Source organism: Heterodontus francisci, chromosome 31, assembly GCF_036365525.1.
Source record: "Heterodontus francisci isolate sHetFra1 chromosome 31, sHetFra1.hap1, whole genome shotgun sequence".
Taxonomy (NCBI): domain Eukaryota; kingdom Metazoa; phylum Chordata; class Chondrichthyes; order Heterodontiformes; family Heterodontidae; genus Heterodontus; species Heterodontus francisci.
This window is the reverse complement of record NC_090401.1, coordinates 11537044-11558920: the sequence shown is the minus strand read 5'-3', so window position 1 is coordinate 11558920 and position 21877 is coordinate 11537044. Positions and strand designations below refer to the sequence as shown.

Sequence of the window (21877 nt, the reverse complement as noted above, 5' to 3'; positions counted from 1 at the left end):
TGAACCAGATGGGTTTTTACAACAATCAAATGATAGTTTCAAGCCATCATTACTGAGACTAGCTTTCAATTCCAGATTTTTATTAATTAACTGAATTTATTGTTAATTAATTGTTTAAAATTCCACCAGCTGCCATGGTGGTATTTGAACCAGTGTCCCCAGGGCATTAGCCTGGGCTTCTGGATTACTAGTCCAGTGTCATTATCACTACACCACCATTGCCCCCAATCCATGCTTCTGTCACCTCTAGACTCACATCTCATGTTTTCCTGGCTGGCCTCCCATCCTCCACCCTCTAAAGTTCAGCTCATGCAAAACTCTGCTGCCTGTACCCTAGCCAACACGAAGTCCCACTCAACATCATCCACCTGTACTTGTTGCCCGATACTGCTTGCTTGGTTCCCAAACAACTCAAATTTAAAATCTGCATCTTCACATTTAAAACGTCTTCACAGTCTGTACTTCTGTCACCTCCTCCAGCTTTACAACAGCATTTACAACAACTTTGAGCATGAAGCTCTAACAGGACAGATTTTTCTGTCCAACTCTGCCTGTGACCAGACCTGTTTTCGGCTATTTTCTGCTGGTTGTATTGAGCATGAAAACCATTCAATTCTTCCAGAAGGCCCGCGGCCAGCATGTCATCGACTCGATGATCCAAGCGCTCATCGAGAACTAGAGACAAAAAATTTACCATAAGGTTTGCAACACTTTATGAATATTTTACAACAAATTATTGCACAAGAGAAAAGATAATACAAACCTAGGAAACGAGGAAAGAGAGGTGGAGAGGTTTGGGGAGAGAATTCCAAAGTTTAGGGCTTCAGCAACTGAAGGCAAGCTACCAATGGTGGAGGAATTAAACCATCAAACCACGAAACCACCAGTTATGGTCTAAATGCATCAAGTTGCATCACCTCACGATATCTGACATCAAGGGCTTTTCCTCTCCCATTATTGAGGACATTACCCCTGTGCTCACTATATTGGTTCCCAGTTAAGAAATAGCACAATTTTAAAATTCTGATCCTTGTTTTCAAATTCCTCCATGGTCTTACCCCTCCCTCTCTCTCTCTCTGTAAGCTTCTCCAACCCAAAAAACCTCCTAGATCTCTGCCCTCTTCAGCACCCCGACTTTAATTCCTCCACCATTGGCGGCTGTGCCTTCAGCTGCCGAGGCCCTAAGCTCTGGAATTCCCTCCCCAAACCTTTCCACCTCTCTTTCCTCCTTTAAGATGCTCCTTAAGACCCAGCTCTTTGAGTAAGCTGTTGGTCACCTCTCCCAATATCTCTTTATAAGGCTTGGTATCAAGCATGTTTGATAATGATCCTGTCAAGTGCCTCGGGACGTGCTGCAGGAATACAATTAGTTGCTGATGACAAGGAAAGCCCAATATCCCTTTCTCACAGCCATCCCCTCCAACCTTCATCTGTTGTATTTGCCATTCCCACCACTGACCCTAGATGTGGGAAATTCATAGATTTCATTATCTGCAAATTGTGGTCATCTTTCAACCAGCTGGACCTCCTCCACCCTCTCCTCTTCTCCACACCTATTTTACTATTCAACCCAGTCCACAACATCCTCACCAGACACATTCCCCTGAAACACACCTACTCCTTCAATCCCCTTCCAACCCAAATCATGACCACTCAGATTTTACTCCTCAACTTCATACTTGTTGAAGTGCACTACCTGACAACCTGAAAGGGCAGTGGAAGCTTTCACAAGGTAACTGGTTAAGCATTTGTAAAGGAAACACTTGTAGAGCTATGGGGAAAGAGCTGGGATATGGGACTAATTGGATAGCTCTTTCAAACCACATCACATGCACAATGGGCCGAATGGCCCCCTGTGCTGTATGATTCTATCAACTCATAAAACAGTGATAAGAGACTCTTAAAGATAATAATTATTATAAAGATACTGCTTGTAATTCCACACACAGCTTCATTATCAATGCAGACTTTCACCTCACCATTACCCTATCTCTTCTCTCTCCAAGGCTTCTTAATGAGTTTCTGTCACCCTCCCAGGTGTCCATTTCTCCCATCCCCTTCCAATTAGAACAAGCTCATCACTGCAGCTGCCCGGGGTTGGGGCAGAGGGCGTGGCAGGTGGGGGGCGGGGGTTCACATCACAGCTTTGGGGCAGTCTCACACCACAGCCGCAGGGGAGGGGGGCAACATTGATGTGAAATGGCGTTATGCCACATTGAAACTTGCCACAGACGGTAACTTCTTCCAACTCACTAGGATCACCAACCTCCGAAACCCTATCACAACCCCAGCAATAACTGTGTGGTGGTTTCTCAGCCCTGACACCATCTCTACCTACCTGGCATCTTCTCCTCCTTTCAACACCTCATCTTCCACCACTTCTCCTTCACAGCTTCTCACTCTTTCAAGTCACCGAGCACTTCATCCCCCCAAATCTCATTCCTGCTCTCTTCACTTAGCAGCTTCCAAGTGATATTTCCCAAAGACCCTTCCTCCAATTTGTCTGCACTCTTGCTCTCACTCAACCTCACTCTGCACGGGCTGATGTCCTAGAAGAGCATTTGAAACAAAGCTGAAACAACAGGAGGAAAATCTCATTGAGAAGCTACAGCTAAGGGTGTTGGATTGGCAGCAAGAAGACGTCAATCTTTTAACACAGGATATACTGTCATTGTAACAGTGTAACTGATTCCTGTGAGGAATGTTTGATGCTGTAGAGTATCTGCCCCAGAGAGGAAAGGCAAGAAAAACAAACGTTATTATTTAAAAGGTAAAACACATCTTGTCAGATCCGCAAACCACCCCAAACAAAAATATCTACAGCACCATTCCTGCTGTCCAGTCAGGGGTATGTCCTCAATATACTCCTGATTATTTTCAATTCATGCATATATTTGCACTGCCAGGTTCCTTGAGCCTGGGAAACTATAAGACAACTGTCAAATTTAAAACAGGCTCCCAACTGCACTGTGGGAAGCTGATTTAAATATTATAATGAAGCATGCCACCACTCCACAGCTTGAAATGCTCAGTCATGAAAACAGTGACAGGCCTGCACGTGGCTGGTTGGGGAAGCAGATTTGCTTCATCACACTTGTTCTTACCTGACAGGTCAGCGTTCAGCCACAGTATGCAGGGCTGTCGAAAGCGCAACGCTCCCCCGAGGGGACCTCCCCCTTCCTCCTCATGCTGCTGCAGTAGAAGTTTGCTGTGGGGGACTCCGATCTCCTCATAGACCTGTAGACTTCTGCTCAGAGAAAGACTGCATGTTACTGAAATACCAACAAGCAGGACACTGGTACAAGCAAACAGCCGTCGTCTCCCTACATCGGGATACAACTTTAACACACTTAAAATGTTTCCACTCGTGGAGAGTCGAAAACTAGGGATCATAAACATAAGATAGTCACCAATAAATCCAATAGGGAATTCAGGAGAAACTTCTTTCCCAGAGAATGGTTAGAATGTGGTAGTGGCTACCACAGGGAGTACTTGAAGTGAATAGCATAGATATATTTAAGGGGAAGCTAGATAAACACATGAGAGAGAAAGGAATAGAAGGATATGTTGATAGGGTGAGACAAAATAAGATGGGAAGTAGGCACATATGTAGCATAAACATGGACACAGACGAGATGAGCTGAAAGGCCTGTTTGTGTGCTGTATTGTGAACTGTGAGGATAGTGATAGACTTCAAGAGTCCCTAGACAGGCTGATGGAATGGGCAGACACGTGGCAGATGATATTTAATGCAGAGAAGTGTGAAGTGATAAATTCTGGTAGGAAGAACGCGAAGAGGCAATATAAATTAAAGGGTACAATTCTAAAGACGGTACAGGAAGAGAGAGAACTGGGGTATATGTACACAAATTGTTGAAGATGGCAGGGCAGGTTGAGAAAATGGTTAATAAGGCATACATGATCCTGGGCTTTATAAACAGGGCATACAGTACAAAAGCAAAGAAGTTATGGCTAACCTTTATAAAACACTGCTTTGGCTTCAACTGGAGTATTGTGTTCAATTCTGGCCACCACACTTTAGGAAGGATGTGAAGGCATTAGACAGGATGCAGAAAAGATTCACGATAATGGTTCCAGGGATGAGCACTTCAGTTACGAGGATAGATTGGAGAAACTGGGGTTACTCTCCTTGAAGGGAAGATTGAGAGGAAATTTGATAGAAGTGTTCAAAATCATGAGTTGTCTGGACAGAGTAGATAAGGAGAAACTGTTCCCATTGGTGGAAGGATCGAGAGCCTGAGGCAACCAATTTAAGGTGACTGGCAAAAGAACCAGAGGTAACACGAGGAAAAACTTTTTTATGCAGCGAGTGGTTAGGATCTGGCATGCACAGCCTGAGAGGGTGGTGGAGGCAGATTCAATCATGGCTTTCAAAAAGGAATTGGATAATTATCTGAAGAGAAAATATTTGCAGGGCAGTGGGGAAAGAGCAGGGGAGTGGGACTAGATGAGTTGCTTTTGTAGAGAGCTGGCATGGACATGATGGACCGAATGGCCTCGTTCTGTGCTGTAACCATTCTATGATTCTAAATTCAATGTACAATTTAGTAAAATGGGCTTTTCTCTTGGTTTTTATGATGATAATTTGCCTGTCGTGTTGACTAGCAACAGTCAGCTGAAGTTAGCAAGATCTAAGTCCCTGAGCCAAATAATTAACTGCAATTTACAGCTCAGCCATGTAGAGCAGCTGTTTCACACCACTGGATTTAAAACGTTCACTTCAGCAGTCTGCCATGCTACATCCCTATACTATCGTATTGTAATCTAAGAGAAATACACAGAGACTGCATCACTGCCATGTGTCAAAATATGATTGGGGCAAGAGGGTTGGCGACGAGCCAAAGTCAGATGTCTGTGGGTTCAATCCCACTCCAGGAGACAAGTACATAAAACAAGGCTGACACTTCAGTACATTACTGAGGGAGTGCTGCACTGTCGCAGGTGCCATCTTTCGCATGAGGACTCGTCTGCCTGCTCAAATGTAGAAGAGTTCTCCCGGTGTCCTAGTCAATATTTATCTCTCAATCAATAGCATTAAAAACAGGAGTAGAATAAACAGACATGGTCCAAACTAGCAAAACATAATTACAGACTGTTAGTAGCAAATTCTTCACATAAAACTGATGATACATTGGACTATTGGATGGAGTAGAGACGTCATGTACATTGGAATCATTTAAGAAATAATTAACAGAAGGTTTGGATTGGAGAGTGTGAGGTAAGAGAAGGCATTCAATGATATGGTGGATTTAAATCTGCTATGGAATGCAGCAGAAGAATGCCAGATTTCATTTAATACTGACAAATATAAATCTATATTGAGCAAAAATGAGTGTTGTAGGTACACTGCAAAGAGAGTAAAATCAGCAGAGGGAGAATTTGAAAGGATTTGGAACAACAGATTCTTCACGTTCACTGTTGAGATGATGTGGAGAAGCAATAAGAAATCGAATGTTGGGATCGGTAATGAGAACAGTGGACAATGTACAGCCTACAGGTTAGGCTCAGTTTTATAATTCTCTGGCTAGACCTCACCTGGACTATTGCACTTAATTCTGACTGCCAAATTTCCAAAGGAACATACATGCACTGGAGAGAGTGCACAGGACAAGAAGAATGGTCCCACACGCAAGGGGACAAACCTAATGAGCAGAATTATGGAAATAAAATTTAATACAGGTAAGATATACACACTGGAGGAAAACACGGGGAATATTTTTAATGAATGGTGTATAGCAAGTGAGGGAAGTGGCTGAAAGAGGTTGGGAGTGATAAGTGATCCAGTCATTGCAAACCAGGAATCAACAAATAAGATAGAGTTATATTGCCTAATCAGCAGAGTACGAGTGTGGATAGTGTGAACTGTGCACAGTTCTGGTCTCCATATCATAAAAAAGATAGTGGCACTGCAAAATGAGCACAAATTCACAGGTATGACAGCAGAACTGAGAGGTTATAACAATCAGGAACGACAAAGAGACTGGGGCGCTGTATAGGAAAGAGAAAGCTGAGGGTTGACCCCATGGAGGTCTTAAAATGAACATTGAACTTGCTACCACAAAGGAGTAGTTGAGGTGAATAGCACAGATGCATTTAAGGAGAACAAGAGGTAAGTACATGAGTGACGGGAGAATAGGATACGCTGATACAGTGAGATGAGAAGGAGCTGGAAGAGGCTCTTGTGGAGCATAAACACCAATTTGGATAAGTTGGGCTAAATGGCCTGTTTCTGTGCTGTAAATTCCATGTAATTCAGCACCTGTAGCGCTGACTGGAATCGCCTCAGGCAGCAGTTGGACTCACTCAGAGCTGATTCTAAAGCAACAGACGTCCCCATAAATCATATGCAGCACTTGAACAGCACGTGTTATAATACAATCATCACAAAGGAAGCCTCTTTCCTTCTGTGGGGTCCCTGCTCTTAAAGGTACATTGTTGTTTTTAATGTATTTGTAAGTCACAGTTTCTCTGCTATATTGCTGCTGAACAAAAGGAGGGAGAGACACTTGAATAGTTTCTTACAACTGTACTGCACCTGTTATCTACACCTGATTGTTCAGGGAACAGTTATTGCACTGATCTACGAGGAGCTATGAGTGACCTTACAGACAACAATATCTTTGTTCCGAAGAAGGGTCACTGACCCGAAACGTTAACTCTGCTTCTCTTTCCACAGATGCTGCCAGACCTGCTGAGTGATTCCAGCATTTCTTGTTTTTGTTTCAGATTTCCAGCATCCGCAGTATTTTGCTTTTATATCTTTGTATTTGTTGGTCCTGGAGGAGCAGCATCAGAGGAAGCATGGCAGACAGATGTCCTTACATTTGAAATGTTCCATTAGACTTGGACTTTGCTGTTGACACTCATGTGTAAACGGACAGACTCTTGTACTTAGACATAGCCAAAGAAACCCACCTTAACGAAGAGTTCCCAAGCACAAGTCAGGAGTGTGATGGAATACTCTCCACTTGCCTGGATGAGTGCAGCACCAACAACACTCAAGAAGCTCAACACCATCCAGGACAAAGCAGTCCACTTGATCTACCACCTTAAACATTCACTCCCTCCATTACCATCGACAAGATGTCACACAGCAACTCGTCAAGGCTTCCTTGACTAGGACAAGAGGGACAGATGCATAGCAACGCCACCACCTCCATGTTCCCTCCAAATCACACACCACCCTGACTTGGACATAGATCACCCGTTGCTTCACGGTCACTGGGTCAAAATCCAGGAACCCTCTACCTAACACAGTGTGAAGTACCTTCACCACACACACTGCAGCAGTTCAAAGAGAAGGCAGTTCACCACCACATTCTCGATGGTAATTAATACCAAACTTTGCAATAATGCTCAAATCCAAGGATTGATTTTTTTTTGAATACCAGGCTGTCCCAGAATTATGTATGATCTTACAGCCCTACCTGGGACCACTTCCAGGAAAAAGGACAGCTTGACCATAACCTGTCAAGGTTATAGCTTCGTTGAAACGTTATACAGCAGGTTGGCCTAGATTTTGAGCTCGAAGGGCGGGATTTTCCAGCGAGCGTCAGGACCCCAACGTTGGCCCATATGGGGGTCCCGAGCCCCCCCTTGTCGTCAGCGTGCCCACTGGCGCAGCCTTCTGAGTGGTGTCCTCTTAATTGGCAGCCTCTGCTCATCATCTAATTAAGGATGGCGGCTGAGCTCCCAAGACTGCAGGCCCAATCAGAGTGTGAGCAGAGACGTCAGACCTGCGTTCAAGTGATCAATTAAAGAGGCATGAAGCTGGTAGGGCCAACTCCACAGGACTATTAACGGATGGGGCTGCAGCCTTTGATCTCCACAGCCCCGGCATTGGGGTGTGGAGCCTCTGACTCTGATGGCCCCTGGCCTGTTGCCAGGTGGTTGCCTCGATTCAGCTGGTGGCCTCTGCACACGGCGGGGAGACTTCTCTGATGTTGGTAAAATACCAGCGCCGCTGCAAAATGACTCCTAAGTGGAGCCTCAGTTGCACAAATTGGTTGCCCGCCTCCATGCAGTGGGCAGCCAACCCAGTTCCCAGCTGACCCCAGAGGCAGGAAAGTGCCAGGGAGCCAAGCAGACACAGATCCCTCCTAGCTTCCCAGTCCTCCTGCCTCCAACCCTGTGTCTCCACAGGGCTGAGAAAACTCAGTCCAAAGTCTCTGGAGTGGGTCTTTAACCCATGTGAAGATGCAGTTGGTCTCAGACCATGGAGAGAATAGTATGAACATGAATATCCTCTATCCCAAAATCTCCTTTGTTACAAGAATGCCAGGTAGATCGGGCATCAGCTGAACACCCTTCATGAGCACTTTACAGCCAATTAAATATTTTTAGGTTTAGTCACCGTTACAATGCATGCAGCAAAATCCCACAGACAGCAATGTGCTGACCAGATATTTCAGTAATAAGAACTGAAAGTGTCAGTAATACACAGCAGGTCTGGCAGCATCTGTGTAGAGAGAAACAGAGTTAACGCTTCAGGTCTGTCACCTTTCATCAGAACTGGCAAAAAGTTAGAAATGTAACAGTCTTTGAGCAGGTGAAAGTGGGGAGCGGGAAGAAGAACAAAAGAAAAGGTTTGCGATAGGACAAAGGGCAGGAGAGATTAAATGACAGAGATGTCATGGAACAGAATGCAAATGGAGTGCTAAATAGTTCCAGTGAAAGACAAAGCACGAGTCCAGAGACAGTGCTAATGGCAGAATAATGAACAGCTCTGTACAAAAGCAAAAACATGAAAAACAAGTTGAAAACTAGCACGTGAAGCATTCCCTCCGCGACACCTGGCTCCACTCCTCAATCAACCTGGGCACCTCGTCCCGTTCCCAAGGCAGATTCCCAAGCAATTGCAGAAGGTGTAATACCTGCTCTTTTACCTCCTCTCTCCTCGTCATTCTTAGCCCCAAACACTCCTTCCAGGGGAAGCAGCAATTTACTTGTACTTTCAATTTAGTATACTGTATTCGCTGTGCGGTTGCCTCTACATTGGGGAGACCAAATGCAGATTGAGTGACTGCTTTGTGAAACACCTCCGCTCTGTCCACAAGCATTACCCCGAACTTCTGGTTGCTTCCAATTTTAATTCACCACCCTGCTCTCACGCTCACGTTTCTGTCCTCAGTCTGCTGCAGTGTTCTAGTACAAGCTTGAGGAACAGCAACTTATCTTCCAATTAGACACACTACAGCCCTCTGAACTAAATATTGAGTTCAATTATTTCAGACCATGAGTCCCATTATTTTTTATGCATTTATTATTTTCATTTTTTTATTATTTATTTTTAATCATGTGCTAGTCTTAAACTTGTTTTTCATGTTTTTGCTTTCGCACAGAGCTGTTCATTATTCTGTCATTAGCACCCTCTCTGGACTCATGCTTTGTCTTTTACTGCAGCTATTTAGCACTCCATTTGCCTTTTATTCTGTGACACCTTGGTCATTTAATTGCTCCTGCCCTCCATCCTATCACAGTCCTTCCCTTTTGTTATAAAAGCAAAATACTGCGGATGCTGGAAATCTGAAACAAAAACAAGAAATGCTGGATTCACTCAGCAGGTCTGGCAGCATCTGTGGAAAGAGAAGCAGAGTTAACGTTTCGGGTCAGTGACCCTTCTTCGGAACCCTTCCCTTTTGTTCTTCTTCCGCCCCCCCCCTTTCACTTGCGCAAAGACTGTTGCATTTCCAACCTTTGCCAGTTCTGATGAAGGGTCACAGACCAGAAACGTTAACTCTATTTCTCTCTACACAGATGCTGCCAGACCTGCTGAGTATTACAGGCACTTTCCGTTCTCATTTCAGAGTTCCAGCATACACAGTATTTTGCTCTTATTTTAGATATTGCAGTAATGTTGGTTGAAGGATTAACATTGACCAGCACACCAGGGAGAGTTCCACAACTCTTTTAGATGCATCTGAGAGTGGGCATGTCAGAGCGTGCGGCACTCCCCAGTACTCACTGGAGTATCAGCCTGGATTACGTTCTCAAATCTCTGGCGATAGACTTGAACCCACAACCTCTGAGTCTGGCATTAGAGAGTGCTACCAACTGAGCCACTGCTGACACTCCATCTGGTACTAAGCAGTTTGTGTGTATCTTGGCGTCAGCTCTAATGCAGGGAATGTCTTGAAGTTCAATGACAACAAGAAGCAAGAATACAGTATGTGGACTAGATTGAATTAGACAATTGTTAAGTCAACTCCATCCGATGAAGGAGAGGTAATGATGTTCAGTCTACACCTGGCACTCAGATTAAGCTGACCTTGCCACCTTGCGTTTATCGTGTGGGTGTAATTTTTCTGCCATATCAGGATCAACTTCAGCCAGTCGTTTGTAGAGTTCTTGACAGTTGAGTTTTTCCAGCTCTTCCTTCCTGTTGGGCGAAGATGTTCGATTCCCAACTGCCCTGTCTGTTGCAGAACAAACTTTCTCTTCCTGCAGCACAAAGCATAGCACCAATTAACCACATGAAGTGACAGAGTGTCACACAAATTAATCACAACAAGTGAGATTCAGAGTACCACAATTTAATCTTATGAAGTGGGTCAGAGAGTGTTAGAAATTCAGGGCTGTAGTAAAACCCTTCACAAGGTCAGCAGCATCAGTCACTCCTACAAGTCATTAAAGCACCATTCTATTATGGGACTTCACTACATCTACTTATGCAGAGGTAACACGGGGATACAACAGCAGCACTCCTGATCGGGATATTCAACCAATCTCTTTAATGGCACACTGTTACACTTGTTGAGAGGAGGCTTCATATCAATGATTAAGCTGTTTCTTTTTTAAAATACAGATCTAAAGTAATGATCAGATTCACGTACCTCAGCTGGTATTACTTACATTTTGCATAATACAAAATAATAAAAGCTTTACATTCCCCCTTATATGTAGTTCATCTTAATTAGAAGATTAATTGCATTCTCTCCTTCAGCCTACAGCATGTCATTCTCCTGAAATGTTTTTACAGTGGGCAGTGAGTTCCTTCCTTGCTATTACGTGATACAATATCCAGTAACCCACCCACTCTGTGATACTATATCCAATAACCCACTCTCCCTTTTTTTTTTAAATTCGCTTGCGGGATGTGAGCGTCACTGGCTAGGCCAGCATTTATTACCCATCCCTAATTGCCCTTGAGCTGATGGTGGCGAGTTGCCTTCTTGAACCACTGCAGTCCTTGGGATGTGAGTACACCCACAGTGCTGTTAGGAAGGGAGTTCCAGGATTTTGATCCAGCGACAGTGAAGGAACGGCGATAAGATCCAAGTCAGGATGGTGTGTGGCTTGGAGGGGAACTTGCAGGTGGTGGTGTCCCCATGCATCTGCTGCCCTTGATCTTCTAGGTGGTAGAGGTCGCAGGTTTGAAAGGTGCTGTCACAGCAGCCTTGGCGAGTTGCTGCAGTGCATCTTGGAGATGATGCACACTGCTGCCACTGTGCATCGGTGGTGAAGGGAGTGAATGTTGAAGGTAGTGGACGGGGTGCCAATCAAACGGGCTGCTTTGTCCTGGATGGTATGAGCTTCTTGAGTGTTGTTGGAGCTGCACCCATCCAGGCAAGTGGGGAGTATTCCATCACATTCCCGACTTGTGCAGTGTAGATGGTGGACGGGCATTGGGGTGACAGGTGTGAGTTACTCGCTGCAGAATTCCTAGCCTCAGACCTGTTCTTGTAGCCACAACATTTTTGTGGCTGGTCCAGTTCAGTTTCTGGTAATGCTAACACCCAGGACGTTGATAGTGGAAGATTCTGAGATGGTAATACCATTGAACATCAAGGGGAAATGGTTAAATTCTCTCTTGTTTGAGATGATAAGTGCCTGGCACATGTGTGGCATGATTATTACTTGCCACTTATCAGCCCAAGCCTGGATGTCGCCCAGGTCTTGTTGTATCTGGACATGAGCTGCTCCAGTATCTGAGGAGGCGTGAATGGTGAACATTGCGCATTCATCGGCGAATATCCCCACTTCTGATCTGATAATCGAGGGAAGGTCATTGATGAAACAGCTGAAGATGGTTGGGCCCAGGACACTACCCTGAGGAACTCCTGCAGTGATGTCAAGGGACTGAGATGATTGACCTCCAATAACCACAACCATCTTCCTTTGTGCTAGATATGACTCCAACCAGAGGAGAGTTTGCCCCCGGATTCCCATTGCTCGAGCTCCTTGAAGTCATACTCGGTCAAATGCTGCCTTAATGTCAAGGGCAGTCACTCTGACCTCACCTCTGGAATACAGCTCTTTTGTCCATATTTGGACATTGGCTGTAATGAGGTTGGGAGCGATGTGGCCCTGGCGGAACCCAAACTGAGCGTCAGTGAGCAAGTTATTGCTAAGCAAGTGCCACTTGATCACACTGTTGACGACACCTTCCATTACTTTACTGATGATTGACAGTAGACTAACGGGGTGGTAATTGGCCCAGTTGGACTTGTCCTGCCTTTTGTGCACAGGACATACCTGGGCAATTTTCCAGATTGCCGGGTAGATGCCAGTAAAGTAGCTATACTAGAACAGCTTGGTTAGGGGCGCAGCTAGTTCTGGAGCACAAATCTTCAGTACTATTGCCGAAATGTTGTCAGGGACCATAGCCTTTGTAGTATCCAGTGCCGTCAGCCGTTTCCAGATATCACATGGAGTGAATCGGACTGGCTGAAGATTGGCATCTGTGATGCTGAAGACCTCAGCAGGAGGCCATGATGGATCATCCACTCGGCACTTCTGGCTGTAGATGGGTGCAAATGCTGAAGCCTTGTCCTTTGCACTGATGTGCTGGGCTTCCCCATCATTGAGGATGGGGATATTTGTGGAGCCTCCTCCTCCTGTTAGTCCTTTAATTGTCCACCACCATTCACGACTGGATGTGGCAGCACTGCAGTGCTTAGATCTGATCCGTTGGTTATGGGATCGCTTAGCTCTATCGCATGCTGCTTCCACTGTTTGGCATGCAAGTAGTCCTGTGTTGTAGAGTCACCAGGTTGACACCTCATTTTGAGCTATGCCTGGTGCTGCCCCTGGCATGCCCTCCTGCACTCTTCATTGAACCAGGGTTGGCCCCCCGGCTTGATGGTAATGGTAGAGTGGGGGATATGCCAGGCCATGAGGTTACAGATTGTGGTTGAATACAATTCTGCTGTTGCTGATGGCCCACAGCGCCTCATGGATGCACAGTTTCATGTTGCAAGATCTGTTTGAAATCTATCCCATTTAGCACAGTGGCAGTGCCACACAACACGATGGTGGGTATCCTCAATGTGAAGATGGGACTGTGCAGTGGTCACTCCTGCCAATACAGTCATCGACAGATGCATCTGCGACAGGTAGATTAGTGAGGACGAGGTTAAGTCGGTTTTTCCTTCATTATTCTACCATTAACACTTTCTCTGGCACTATGCTTTGTCTTTCACCACAAGCATTAACACACACTTTGCCTTTGTCCCAGGACAAGTTTGTTATTTAATCTCCCTTTGCCCTATCAAAAACTTTCCCCTTTGTTCTCTCCACCACACCCCTCCCCTTCACTTGCGTAAAACCCAATTCTTTTCTAATCTTTGCCAGTTCTGATGAAAGGTCACAGACCTGAAATGCTAACTTTGCTTCTCTCTCCACAGACGCTGCTTGACCTGCTGAGTATTTCCAGCACTTTTTGTTTTGTGTCAGATTTCCAGCATCTACAGTATTTTGCTTTTATTTTAGGTTTTTCCCTCTTGATGGTTCCCTCACCATCTGCCGCAGACTCAGTCTGGCAGCTATGTTCTTTACGACTCGCCAGCTCAGTCAGTAGTGGTGCTACCGAGCCACTCTTGGTGATGGACATTGAAGTCCCCCACCCAGAGTACATTCGGTGCCCATGCCACCCTCTGATTCTTCCAATTGGTGTTCAGCATGGAGAAGCACTGATTCATCAGCAGAGGGGGGCGGGGGTAGTGTGGGTGGTGGTAGGTGGTAATCAGCAGGAGGTTTCCTTGTCCATTTTTGACCTGGTGTCATAGACTTTATGGTGTCCAGAGTCAATGTTGAGGACTCCCAGGGCAACTCCTTCCCGACTGTGCTGGTGGGTCTGACCTGCCCGTGGGACAGGATGTACCCAGGGATGGTGATGGTGGTGTATGGGACATTGTAAGGTATGATTCTGTGAGTATGACTATGTCAGGCTGTTGCTTGACTAGTCTGTGGGACAGCTGCCCCAATTTTGGCACAAGCCCCCATAACCCACCCTCTCTGCAATACAATACCCAGTAGCCCACCCTCCCTGAAATACAATACCCAGTAGCCCACCCTCCCTGAAATACGATACCCAGTAGCCCACCCTCCTTGCGATAGAATACCCGGTAACCCACTCACTGTGATATAATGTTCAGTGAAACTCTCTACTCTGTTGATTTGTGGTTGATGAGCCACTATATAAGGCTCAATGAGACCCTCCCCAGTACCTTCGTGTCCACCAGCACTTTCCAAAGCAGCGACTCGATGTAGTAATTGGTTCCTCCCACAATAATTGGGATCTTCTGTCTGTCAATGATATCTTCAATGTATGAAGTTAATGAAGATTTCAACTGTTTAAAAGTTTGAGGACTGCATTCAACCTGAACATTAAAATGCACAAGGCTTTGGTGATGGATAGGTTTGAGCTCAATGGATAACATGGTCTCTTTCCAAGCCAGGGAGCACAGCTCAGTAGAGGCAACGTGCAGGATTGTATCATTAAAAATACACCAACACTGGAGGAGAATCAGGTCAGTTGGTAGCACTCTCGCCCGCGTCAAAAGGCTCCAGCCCACTCCAGCATTAAGGGAGTGCTGCACTGTCAGAGATGTCATCTTTCAAATTAAAACCTGAGACACTGTCTGCCAAAAGGTTTTCCTCATTTGAACTTATCTTGTGAGTCAGCACTTCAGGAGAAAACTAGGTACAAACTACAAGACAACATTGTTCAAGTGACTGTCAGGAAAAACCAAAGCCAATGAATCAGGCAGTGTCTGCAATCTCAGCTTCAACACCAAAACGGAGCACAGACCTAGTGAACTGATTTCAGCTCACCTCATCTCCTCTCACTGGTTTCTGATCTCACAACCTGCAAATCTTATTTTGTGTTTCTTTCTAGCCATGGATAAAATCATAATGAGTCCTGCTTCCCTCTGCCAAGACTGCTCATTCTTCCACGGTCATCCTGGAATGCAAAGATAAAGCCCGACTTCACCGCCTTCTTAAATCCTCTCCCACCCTCACCTTCAACAAGTGCTATGAGCTCATAGACTTTCTAGTCACTGATTGAGACCATCAGTTCAGCTGCCTCTGCTACTTCCCCTCCTTCCTCTAGTCCGCCAAGCCTAACTTCCCCAAGGATGGCCCCTTGACCTAACCTCGGACTTGCATCATTCTCCAGTTTCTCTCCTATCTCCTGTCATGCCCGTTCCAAGTTCATCTTGACCATGAGACCAACCTCATGCTCCCTTGACGCTATTATTAACAGCTGACCATCGAACATCCCCCGCTGGCCCCAGTGTTAGCTGATATTGTTAACAGTTCCCTCTCCTTAAGTACTGTCCAATTCTCTCAACAGCACCCCTCTCCTGGAAAAAAAAAACCCTTGACCCCTCTGGCCTGGCAAATTACATCCCATTTCCAACCACCTTTTCCACTCCATATCCTAGAACATGTTGTCACCTTCCAAATCCCTGCTCATCCTTCCTGCAACTCCATGTTTGAATTCCTCCAATCAGGTTTTTGTCCCTACCATGGTATGGAAGTGAGCCTCATCAAAGTCAAAAACGACATCCTAGGACTGTAACAAAGGTAAACTATCTCATCTTATCCTTCCAACTCGTTTACAGCCTTTGAGTGGGTTGACCACACCATTTTCCTCTAATGCTTTTCTTAGTTTGCTGACAATACGAAGCTAGGTGGGAATGTAAGCTGTGAGGACATAGAGAGGTTGCGAAGAGATATAGACAGGTTAAGTGAGTGGGCAACAAGGTGGCAGATGGAGTATAATGTGAGTAAGCGTGAGGTTATTCACTTTGGCAATAAGAATTGAAAAGCAGATTTTTTTTTTTAAAAAGGCTTGAAACTTGTAAACATTGATGTTGAGAGAGACTTGGGTGTACTTGTACAAGGAACACAGAAAATTATCAAGTAGGTACAGCAAGCAATTAGGAAGGCAAATGTCATGCTGGCCTTTATTGCAAGGGGATTAGAGTACAAGAATAAGGCGACAGTTATATAGGGCTTTGATGAGACCACAGTTGGAGTACTGTGTGCAGTTTTGGTCTCCATGCCTAAGGAAGGATATACTTGCATTTTAGGTGGTACAATGAATGATCATTAAATGTTCTCTGGGATGAGAGTGTTGTCCTATGATGAGATGCTGAGTAAATTGGGCCTGGAGTATAGAAGGTTGAGAGGTGATCTCTTTGATATGTACAAGATGCTGAAGGGGCTTGACAGGGTAGACATCAAAAGGTTGTTTCCCCTGGCTGGGGAAACTAGAACCCGGGAGCTCAGTCTTAGGATAAGGGGTCAATCATTTAGGACTGAGATGAGGGCAAACATCTTCACTCAGAGGGTTTTGAATTCTTGGAATTCTCCATCCAGAGGGTTGTGGATGCTCCATCGTGGAGCTGAGATAGACAGACAGATATTTGGTTTCTCTGGGAATCCAGGGATATGGGGAGCGGGCAGGAAAGCAGAGTTGAAGCAGAAGATCAGCCATGATTGTATTGAATGGCAGAGCAAGCTCGAGTGGCTTGTTTGCTATACTTCTGCTCCTATTTCTTATGTTAGCCTTTGTCCAGCTGGTGGGACTGCCCTCATCTGCTTCCTATCTCACCTATCCAGCTGTGGCCACAGAATCACCTGAAATTTCTCATCTATTTGCTACCTTCATTGATATCATCTGAAAACACATCAGGTTCCACATGTAGAATAATCACAACAGACTCTACCTCACCAGTACCTCTCGACCCTTATCACTGTAATTTACTCCAGCCGCACACCCTCCCAAGATACCTCCTCCAACTCGGGCCATTTGCACACAGCTGATTTTCATCGCTCCACCATTGGCAGCTATGCAGTCAGCTACCGAGGCCCTAAGCTCAGGAATCCTCTCCCTAAACCACTCCTCCTCTCAAACTCTCTCTCTCCCATTAAGACTTTCCATAAAACCTAGCTCTCTTACACAGCTTTTGGTCACCTACCCTAATATCTCATGTTGCTCGGTGTCAAATTTGGTTGCGAACACTCCTGTGAAGTGACTCAGTACATTTTACTATGCCAATACTGAGAGATAAATACAAGTTGTTGTATCACAATACCCCCCAATACAGACTGAAATCACAACAAATCCCCCAATACAGATTGAAATCACAACAAATCCCCCAATACAGACTGAAATCACAACAAATCCCCCCAATACAGACTGAAATCACAACATCCCCCCCCAATACAGACTGAAATCACAACATCCCTCCTAATACAGACTGAAATCACAACAAATCCCCCAATACAGACTGAAATCACAACACCCCCCCCCAATACAGACTGAAATCACAACATCCCCCCCCAATACAGACTGAAATCACAATACCCCCCCAATACAGACTGAAATCACAACAAATCCCCCAATACAGACTGAAATCACAACATCCCCCCTCAATACAGACTGAAATCACAACATCCCTCCCAACACAGACTGAAATCACAACATCCCTCCCAACACAGACTGAAATCACAACAAATCCCCCAATACAGACTGAAATCACAACATCCCTCCCAATACAGACTGAAATCACAACACCCCCCCAATACAGACTGAAATCACAACACCCCCCCAACACAGACTGAAATCACAACACCCCCCCAACACAGACTGAAATCACAACACCCCCCCAACACAGACTGAAATCACAACACCCCCCCCAACACAGACTGAAATCACAACACCCCCCCCAACACAGACTGAAATCACAACACCCCCCCCCAATACAGACTGAAATCACAACACCCCCCCTCCAATACAGACTGAAATCACAACACCCCCCCCAATACAGACTGAAATCACAATCCCCCCCAATACTGACTGAAATCACAACACCCCCCCTCTACAGACTGAAATCACAACACCCCCCCAATACAGACTGAAATCACAACCCCCCCCCAATACAGACTGAAATCACAACACCCATCCGCCAATACAGACTGAAATCACAACATCCATCCGCCAATACAGACTGAAATCACAACACCCCCCAATACAGACTGAAATAACACCCCCCCAATACAGACTGAAATCACAACACCCATCCGCCAATACAGACTGAAATCACAACATCCATCCGCCAATACAGACCGAAATCACAACACCCCCCAATACAGACTGAAATAACACCCCCCCCAATACAGACTGAAATCACAACACCCATCCGCCAATACAGACTGAAATCACAACATCCATCCGCCAATACAGACCGAAATCACAACACCCCCCAATACAGACTGAAATAACACCCCCCCAATACAGACTGAAATCACAACATCCATCCGCCAATACAGACTGAAATCACAACACCCATTCGCCAATACAGACTGAAATCACAACCGCCCCCCAATACAGACTGAAATCACAACCCCCCCTGCCCCATTACGGACTGATATCCAACACACACCCTGTACAGGATGAAAGGATATTACAGACAGCGCCTTATTCCTGAAGTCGACGACAGAGTAGGAGGAGACCAGGGGATCAAGGAAGCTGATCATGTGGTGAGTGCACAGTTGTTGCTCCTCGCGAGTCACTTTGTTTGTGATGATGTCCAAACCTTTGTAAACCTGTCGTGCACACATCAATGTCATCATCATCACTGGGCTCCAGCTCATTTGAGATTTGCTACCTACAAAATACTTAAAGGGATAGACAGGGTAGATACAACTTATTTGTTTCCCTGGTTGGTGAGTCTAGAACAATGGGACACAATTTCAAAATAAGGGGTCACCCATTTAAGACAGAGATGAGGAGAAATGTTTTCTCTCAGAGGATCGTGCGTCTTTCGAACTCTCTTCCTCAAAAGGCAGTGGAAGCAGAGTCTTTGAATATTTTCAAGGCAGAGGTAGATAGATTCTCGATAAGCAAGGGGGTGAAAGGTTACCGGGAGTAGTTGGTAATGTGGTGTAATCAGTTCAGTCATGAACTTATTGAATGGTGGAGCAGGCACGAGGGGCCGAGTGGCCTACTCCCGCTCCTAATTTGTATGTTCCTTAAACTGGTGGCAACAGAAAAGCTACCTCAAACATCACATCTAAGTTAGATTGCCAGGCCAAAGCTTCCAGAATAACAGTGTGGATAGCTTGTAATAAAAACTGAAATATAGAGCAGGTCTGGCAGCATCTGTGGAGAGAGAAGCAACGTTAACATTTCAGCTCAATGACCTTGCATCAGAACTGAAACATTTAGCTCAGTTTCTCTCTCCACAGAAGCTGCCAGACTCGCTCTATATTCCCCGCATTTTCAGTTTTTATTTCAGATTTCCAGGATCCACAGTATTTTGCTCTTAGATATCTTGTTGGCTGCCTGTGAATTTCCACTGAGGGCAGTGTTCCATGATGTGTTCCAGGGTCTGATCAGGAGCTCCGCACTCACGTGATGGGGATGCTTTAATCTATCTATGGAGAAGTTGAGCATCTACCATGTCAGGTTCTGAGGTAGTTAATGGTGGTCTGCTCGCTGCGAAGAAGGTTTGATCCTTCAGGTTGGACTGTGGGGCCTGTATAAGGAATCTATCTAGTATGTTGCAGTTCTTCCAAGCATTATGCTATCCAGTCAAAGGTCGAGGGGAGATCAGTGAAAGACTTCAGTAACAGTCCAAAAATGGTGTTCTAGATCTCAGACGTTTTGGTCAACCTCACCTGGATCAGCACTCTTTGCAGGTATCGTGGTTGGATTCTCTGGAGACTGCATATTTGCAGTGTAGGTGTGTTGGTGCGATGTTTGCAAGCTCAGGCAGACAAGGAGCTGGTGTCACTAAAGGCAAACCAGTGATAATGATTATAGTAGCGTTCAGCTGGACACGAATGTATTTGAAATGTGGACTTGATAGCCATGCCAGAGAGCAGGGGTTCACTGGAGAGTAGAGTCAGGTGAGAGCTGCTGTTCCCCATATTTACCCAGTGAGTTTGGGGTAAATAAAAACAAGAAATGCTGGAAATACTCAGCAGGTCAGGCAGCATCTGTGGAGAGAGAAGCAGAGTTAATGTTTCAGGTCTGTGACCCTTCTTCAGAGCTGAATTTGGGGGTTGGGTTGAAGGTTTATTTTCTTTGTTGAGGTTCTGTCTGTCCCACTGGGTCTGATGGAGCCTGACTCCTACACAAGGAGGGGCTTTGCCAGGGTTCACAGCTGCCCGGCTAAAGGACCTGGTCAGGGCGGTGAAAGATCCAAGACACAAGATGTTTAACCGATGTCTGGAGCCTCAATGAGCACAGGCTGAAAAGCAGCAGCTCCGCTCCGAGCGGCTGGGCCTGGGAGACAGGGACCGGGAGCTCAACCACCCTCCCCCCCGGGCTGCTGACAGACTGCCAGCGGCGCCCAGGCCCCAATCCCCGGCCTCCCGCTACCTGCATCGAGTCGGCGCTGACGATCTCCCCGCGGAACCGGCGGCCCAGCTCCAGCGCCAGCCGCGACTTCCCGGTCCCGGTGGCCCCAAGAACCACAACCAACGGCACCGAGCGACCCAGCGGCTGCATCCCAGCCATGGGAGACGGGGGGACAGAAACAACCGGGCTGTGGCTCGGGGGGGACCGGATATAGGGGACACCGGGGGACCGGATGTAGGGGGCACGCGGGCCCAGGATACCTGGGTGGGGCTAAAATGGGAGTGAGATACAGGGGACAAGTGGCAGATATAAGACATGGAGTCATGGTAAGTTAGTATAAAATAGATGATAATTGGTGAGTTTTTTAATCTTAATTTCTGTTAAAAATCTAGTTGATAAATAGAGGAAGGGCAACTCAGTCCTGTGGAATGCATGTCCTGTTCCATGTGGGAGCTCCTGGATTCTTCTCATGTCCTGGACAACAATATGGGCACAAAGTGTCATGAGCTGGAGCAACTTGAACTCCAGGTTTTGGAACCTGAGCAGCAGCTGACATCACTGTGGTGGATTTGTGAGGCTGAGAGCTATGTGGGTAGCATGTTTCTAGAGGTGGTCACCTTGTAGCTAAAGAGAGTGCAGGCAGAGATGGAATGGGTGACCACCAGGTAGTGGAGGAGTCGGCTGAGTAGATCCCGCTCTCCAGCTAATATTCAGTTCTGAATACTGGTGAGAGTGATGGTTCATTTGGGGAGTGCTGCCAGAGCTAAGTCCATGGCACCGCGGGTGGCTCACTGTACAGGGGTGGGGTAGGAGGAAGATTGGGAAAGCAATAGTGATAGGGGATTCTTTAGTTAGGGGAACAGACAGGAGATTTTGCAGCTGCAGATGCAAACCCAGAATGTTGCCTTCCTGGTGCCAGGATCAAAGATGTCACTGAGCAGCTACAGAGCACTCTGAGGGGGGAGGGTGACTTGCCAGAAGTCATGGACCATATCAGTACCAATGACATGGGTAGAAAAAGGGGTGGTGGCCTGCAGATAGAATTTAGGGAGCGAGGAAGGAGAGTAGCAGGCAGGGCCTCAAAGGCAGTAATCTTCAGATTACTCCCGGTACCACGCGTTAGTGTGTATAGAAATAGGAAGATAGAGCAACTGAATGCATGGCTGGAGAGATGGTGCACTGTAGAGGACTTTAGATCCCTGGGACATTGGGACTTGTTTGGGGGGAGATGGAGCCTAAAAAGGCTGGAAGGATTGC

The 21877-nt window shown here is 46.0% G+C and overlaps 1 protein-coding gene across 4 annotated transcripts in view; it reads right to left on the bottom strand.

Annotated features, from left to right (window-relative positions):
- The window catches only part of trit1 (tRNA isopentenyltransferase 1), a 50426-nt gene extending 29556 nt beyond the window's left edge, over window positions 1-20870 (bottom strand). The window contains exons 1-6 of one of the 4 annotated variants that reach the window (XM_068011099.1): window positions 20642-20870; window positions 18721-18933; window positions 14469-14567; window positions 10289-10461; window positions 3105-3247; window positions 564-675 (exon numbers count right to left, since the gene is read on the bottom strand). In XM_068011099.1, the coding sequence (XP_067867200.1) occupies window positions 564-675; window positions 3105-3247; window positions 10289-10461; window positions 14469-14567; window positions 18721-18933; window positions 20642-20779 (878 nt within the window). In that variant the 5' untranslated portion in view covers window positions 20780-20870. Of the gene's footprint in view, window positions 1-563; window positions 676-3104; window positions 3248-10288; window positions 10462-14468; window positions 14568-18720; window positions 18934-19935; window positions 20049-20641 lie in introns of those variants that run through there. The other 3 variants (XM_068011100.1, XM_068011101.1, XM_068011102.1) reach the window with 3 other exon arrangements.
- Between the last annotated feature and the right edge of the window lie 1007 nt (window positions 20871-21877).